Source organism: Triticum dicoccoides, chromosome 3B (genome assembly GCF_002162155.2).
Source record: "Triticum dicoccoides isolate Atlit2015 ecotype Zavitan chromosome 3B, WEW_v2.0, whole genome shotgun sequence".
NCBI classification, from domain to species: Eukaryota; Viridiplantae; Streptophyta; class Magnoliopsida; order Poales; family Poaceae; genus Triticum; species Triticum dicoccoides.
In genome coordinates this window covers 131528715-131534766 of record NC_041385.1, presented here as the reverse complement: position 1 = coordinate 131534766, position 6052 = coordinate 131528715, and the positions used below count along the sequence as shown (strand labels likewise).

Here is a 6052-nt window from a genome sequence, read left to right as displayed (position 1 = left end):
GAAAATGGACCAGCTTTTGATCCGGGTTTTTCTTAAGCACAGACATGCCAACACAAACGTTTACGCCCTAAAAAAAACACGAATGTGTCTGATTGAACTAACCTCGTCGGAAAAATGGTGGTTCTAGTGTTTATACAATTGAGGTCTGAGAAATTTTCCACAAAAAGGGAATAATGTAAGCTGCGTTGACTGCAACTTATTTTGAAAATAGAAATTTGTTTGTGTGTGTAATCACTAGCTCGTGTGGTGGTATGGTGGACAAAATCATTAATTATTGATTTTTTTAAACTATCTCAAACTTATATGCTAAACATGAACACCAAGATGCTGAATCACTTCAAATAGCAGAACACATAAACTTTTCATTCATACCCTTGCATAAAGTCATAAACCAATCATTCTCTGGAAATATTAAAGACACAAGAGATAGTCCCATGTTCATCAAACCAACAGAAACAAAAAAATCTTCAGGTTGCCATGTATACTTGAAATAAAATCTTAAGAGTTCTCCAGGCTTCAGGCTTCATCCATGTGTGTATGGACTAGCAGTAGAACATGTGGCTTTTGAGCTCATCTTTTATCTCAGGAAGCATCAATGGAGGAGGTGCACTGCCGGCGCTTATCTCCGACGCCATGTCTGGGACTTGGCCTAGGTAGAATCGCGCACGGAACGCAAGTTTATGAGCGTAGTATGCAGGAGGAGCTGCCAAAATACAAGCGAAACATGTTAAGTCAAATTGAGCATAAGATGATAGTAGTAACTACACAAAGTAACCCATATCTGAGACAGTAGAACTCTAATATCACATTCAATCATGGTCCAAACTCGTGTATGTTTTGTCATTTTGTTTTAAATTCACAGTTTATCTGTGTCTAAACAAATATGGAATCAATGTTCCCTGCACAAGACACCATGGAATTATGTTCATAAAGCGTCTACAGGATGGGATTTAAAACACTGAGCTGGGAGGGAAGAGTGCCATACCAGTCGACACCGAGCGAGTGCAGCTTGCATACCTGAGAAGAGCACGTCACATTATTGAACAGAAAAAACATGCAAAACATACAATATCACGGGTAAAGCACCCTTACGTGTAGCACAGGTTGTTTGTAAGAGACTGCAGGTCATCCGCACGGAAGTTGTTGTCATCTCGCAGCACGTGGTAATGTGCAGGGCGGCTTGTTCCCTGCGTTCGATAAGTTCACAATTCATTAAGATGATACCAATACCATCAAGAAGAAACTACTAAATGTGATGAATGCTGCGTTAACATTACCTTGATCCCAGCATGGCTACAGAGGAAGAAATCAAACTCTGTTGGGTGGCAGATCTGCCTATCAACAACTGTGCCTGCAATTTTACAGGAACATGTGAGAAAAACAATTTCGTAGAAATCAGACATTTTGCTGATGCGATTCATGAAATAACCTGGCATAACATTTCCACTGTTGTCCTGATATTTGCCATCACTTGGGAACAGTCTTGTATGGTGCCTCTTCTGCACCACTATGAAGGTAATTGCCGGCTTCTGACTGTATAAAGCCTTCCATGCCTGAAACAAGGAGTTATGTTATGAATTATATGTCACTAATAGGCCAATGACACCAAGCATTGTTGTTCATCGAATTGGTAGTAACACCTTTTCTATCAACGGGATCTCATCCTCCAGAACCTTTCTGAACTGACCCTCACTTACGCCATCCCTAGCAATGAAATGGAACCAGTGTAAGGGTTTTGGAATGATGATCAAAAGAAAACCAATCAAAACAAGCGGGAATTATGAACCTATAGAATATCAGCTGCTGCGGCTTCTGTTTGGATTGCTTTTCAAACGAAAGTAGCAGCTTCCTGAAAGAAAAGAAAAGAAGAGTAACCAACTGCCTTGTGTGGTATGCATATTTTAAATTTAGGTGCACCTCATGCAAAAAGCTTACTTAACAATGCCCTCGAGGCCTTCAATGAGCTCTACGCGGTGACCTTGTGCATGAACATCACCATGATACTTGGTCACCTCAGGCCAGTCTTGGGAGGCAACAACCTAAATGGAAACCCCATCACAAATCGCAAAAATGTGAAGAAAAAAAACTATTGTATATGGTGTCCATTGATTGAAGAAAATAAATCTTACAGAAGAAATGGATGGGGCAGTATCATCTAGAGCACTAGGATGAGTAACATCTGCACCGAAGATAATCGTTGGCTTTTTCCAAACAACTGGTAAGCTTACTTGTATATCAGAAAATACCGAATTCCTCCCCCCACACTGTGAAGACGGCAAATGATTTCAAAGAGGAATAAAAATCTTTGTTATATATATTTTTGACAACAAACTAAGTTTTACAATAGAAATTGAATTTACCTTGGCATTGATCTTAAGAGCAACATTCGCAAGAAACTGAGGACTTGATTTCTCGACATTTTTAAGTAGACAACACTGCGACATCAGACCAATGTCTGTTTCACAGATCCTTTTAATATCACCTGTGGAACAAATGACATCAGGCATGGGATATGTCATGATGACATCTGCAAAGGAATCAAATCTACGACAAGACACATTACCATACAGGCTGCCATTTTTATTTGGCAGTATAGCAAGTACGAGGTCAATCTTCATATTCCCCGCTTGCTGACGTACTTCACGGAGTTTGGCTTCAACTTGATCTGAACGAGCATGGAATATCTTAAGCTTTGCACCGTTGAAGTTCTGCAAATCAAATGGAAAAAGACTTATCACTGGAAGAAAATTTGGGCCACAACACAATTAGAAGGGATAGTCAGGAAAATTTACCACTCCAGTTGTGGAGGACATTTCACTCAGTTTGCCGCAGAAGATACGAACTTGATCCTCAGTCAATTCATTGCAAAAGTTTACACATGCCCAAATACCAACCTTGGCACCATTTACGACTTTCTGCACGTCAAAGTGAGTTTACCAACCATGCTTTCAGTACTTTCCACAGAGAACCAGGAGAAATCAATAAATTTTTAGGATGGCAGCAAGGTGTACTAGATATAAACAGGAGAATAATACAACTAAAAAACAAGCCGCTATCATTATTTTTTGAAGTTTGAAGAACAAAGCTTCTATAAAAAGTATAACTGAAAAACTAGCGCCACTGGAAAATTGAATTAAAAAAAGGTGTCCTAAAGTACCTGACCAAAATAAGGTGCAAACCTCGATTACACATTCAAACATGCAAACAATTATTAGTTGTGCACTTGTACTATTAGAAAAATGCTCTGTCACTAGTGTATAAAGAATGTTCAAGTTACTCATGGTGTACCTTGCCTCTCATGTTCCACGCCCCATTTTCTGGGTGGCAAGACGCAGTACCATGGTACCTCAGCTACAACAAGAAAAAATCAAACACGAGCTGATCAGAGAAGTAGTAGTACAAGATTGCAAAGAAGAGCACTGCGAATATTGGAAGTGGGGTTGGTTACCATTGGAGCAGGCAGAACTCTAGCCTGAACAGAAGTTGGGTTGCTGTCAACTTCTATACCAAACTCATTTGCACGTTTGGCGCTGTTATATTTGTTCTCCAGAACAGACTAATAGAAAAAGGAAAGACAGGATCAGTGAAAGGTTCAAAACGAACTTTGCTAGACTATTTCATCTGACAAAAGTTAACATGCAGAAAAGACAGCAGAAGAAATCACCTTGCGAATGGAGGTCTCACGCCCAGCTGGATGCTGGCAGGCTATAGACATCATTTTAGAAACCTGGCCGTCATCCAGCTTCTTTTGGTACCGCTGTCCGGGAACTATATTGCAGACCTGAAGAGCAATCACAAGTGTATTTATCAGAACATATGCTACGTACAATGCAAAACGAAAGTTGCATCAGATGTTCAGAACATATGAAAGTGCTTGGTGTAGAACATATGGAAGTATGTTGAGAAGATGAAGTCGATTTCTGCACAAACCTCTATTGGAAGATAGTTGGGTTTCTGCTCCGTTCCAACTTGCAGGCATCGGAGAAAATCGTAACGCAGCTGCAGCTTGTAGGTTTCTCGAAAGTAGTCCCTCACAGTCTTGGTTTCGCCGGTTGATAATTGGAACCTCAATTCTCTGGCAGAATCCTTTGTCAAGCCAGCGATGCGGTATTTCCTGCGCATCTGGCCTCGGTGGGTGACCTCAACCCTCAAACCCCTGAGGGCCTTCTTAATCTGCAGTGAAATGCACAACCATGACCTGCCATATACCACCACAGCAGAAACTTCGCAGCGATACATTTGATACAGAAAATATGCATACCTTCACATAATCAAGTTCATTTTGAATGCCGCGAGAGAGATGATCTTTCCTGTTAAGAATCTCCGCGATGAAATCAATCAGGGACCCACCTCCAACAAAAGCAGTCGAAGACATGTCTGCAATCCAAAATTCACAGTACATTTATTGGCAAGTACGCATATTATCCCATCATTCATGCATCCTGGCACGACATGTTGCAGGTAAGTGGAAGTGGAAACAGAATGCAAGGAATACATGTCACTGACCAATGTTGAGGGACAATCCACTTTGGGTAGGTCTGATGCTCTGGTAGAACCCATTCCATCCTTCGATGCCCTGGCCTAACTGGATGGGATCCTTGATGGTCCGCGAGAAGAAAGACCGGCCTACCGGGACGAATCTAAGGCGAACAGTGACAACAAGTCCCAATCCCAAATCAGAAGATCATGCAAAATGATAGATGACGACTAACGAGGCAAAGGGCAGAGATAAATTGTTACCCCATGTCGTCCCGTTCGTTGAGCACGATGTCACGCAACACAATGTCGAGCACCTGCAGCGCCTGCGCCGGTATGTCCGTGGGGATCCCGGACATGAGCATCTGCAGCTGCTGCAGGCTGACCAGGGTGGCGTGCTTGATGGTCACCTTGAACTTCCTCTCCCTCCTGCAAACATACAACATGTCATGGGGAACCTGATCTGCTCATCTTGTAATGTCGTGTGGCACACTGACTGACTGACTGATTGAGTTTACCTTTGCCCAGGTGCACCTGGGTTTTTGTCAGCCAAGGTGACCTCGAACTCCTTGGTTTTAAAGGGCAGCTCGCCGGCGGTGTACAGGCTCTTGCGGCCGTCGTAAGCTGGGAGGCGACCACCGAGAGTGGTACTCTGGTGGTCCTTCATAAGAGTGGACATGACAGCTCGGAAAACGCCCGTCATGGTCGGCTCCGGCGACATGGTCACCTGAAATCAAGAAATAAGCGCACAAAATATGGCCACGTCAGTGAGCACTGAGCAGTGCACACCTGAGAAGAACGTAGTGACGATCGAGGGGAACGTACGTCGTATTGGTGCAGGCCCTTGTCCACGAGGCCGACGAAGAAGTGGTTGGCCCTCACCAGGCACACCTGCCCGTTTCTGCCAAACCCGGGGCGCCCCGGGAACATCGGCTCGGCACGGCTGATGTCCATCGCCTGGAACTTCTCCCGGAGCTGGGCCGCCTCTGTGTGGTAGCGCTCGGAGAGGGGAGGCCCCGCGACTTGGAGAGCGAGGGGGTCGGGCTGGTTCTGGCCTCCTCCTCTGCCGCCGCGGCCGCCGTAGTTGTTGCCGCCACGGCCACCGCCGTAGTTGTTGCCACCACGGCCGCCGCCGTAGTCGTTGCCGCCCTGCTGATAGCCACGGCCTCGGCCGCGTCCGCCATCGCCAGGCCCTTCGTAGCCACGGCCGCGGCCTCCACGATCGCCGCCGCCTTGGTAGCCGCGTCCTCGGCCGCGGCCACCGCCGTCGCCGCCGCCTTGGTACCCACGCCCTCTTCCGCCGCCGCCGCCATCACCGCCTCCCTGGTAGTACCCACGGTCATCGCCCTCTCCCTGGTAGTACCCACGCCCTCTCCCGCCGCCATCACCGCCACCCTGGTAGTACCCACGACCACCGCCACCATCTCCTTGGTAGTAACCACGGCCACGGCCACCGCCATCACCGCCACCATCTCCTTGGTAGTAACCACGGCCACGGCCACGGCCACCACCATCACCGCCCCCATCTCCTTGGTAGTACCCGCGGCCACGGCCACCACCATCACCGCGCCCACGA

The 6052-nt window shown here is 46.1% G+C and overlaps 1 protein-coding gene across 1 annotated transcript; it reads right to left on the bottom strand.

Annotated features, from left to right (window-relative positions):
* Positions 1-342: 342 nt before the first annotated feature.
* LOC119280975 (protein argonaute 18-like) lies at positions 343-5602 on the bottom strand. Its single transcript, XM_037561641.1, has 21 exons — positions 5302-5602; positions 4995-5203; positions 4741-4905; positions 4507-4640; positions 4262-4377; positions 3931-4173; positions 3665-3781; positions 3449-3556; positions 3289-3351; positions 2793-2915; positions 2564-2708; positions 2361-2482; positions 2130-2264; positions 1936-2039; positions 1787-1849; positions 1641-1704; positions 1430-1553; positions 1278-1351; positions 1093-1187; positions 986-1017; positions 343-703 (listed from the first exon to the last, which is right to left on the bottom strand). Exons 1-21 carry the CDS (start codon positions 5428-5430, stop codon positions 543-545), a joined length of 2526 nt encoding a protein of 841 aa, XP_037417538.1. The 5' UTR covers positions 5431-5602; the 3' UTR covers positions 343-542.
* Between the last annotated feature and the right edge of the window lie 450 nt (positions 5603-6052).

What these genes read in the sequence shown, in the direction of transcription:
- LOC119280975 (XM_037561641.1), bottom strand. Translation starts at nt 5,430, where the DNA reads ATGGACATCAGCCGTGCCGAGCCGATGTTCCCGGGGCGCCCCGGGTTT. An exon ending in TGGATTGTCCCTCAACATTG is followed by an intron (nt 4,378 to 4,506) that starts GTCAGTGACATG and finishes TTTGGATTGCAG; the next exon opens with ACATGTCTTCGACTGCTTTT. An exon ending in CTGCCCCATCCATTTCTTCT is followed by an intron (nt 2,040 to 2,129) that starts GTAAGATTTATT and finishes GTTTCCATTTAG; the next exon opens with GTTGTTGCCTCCCAAGACTG.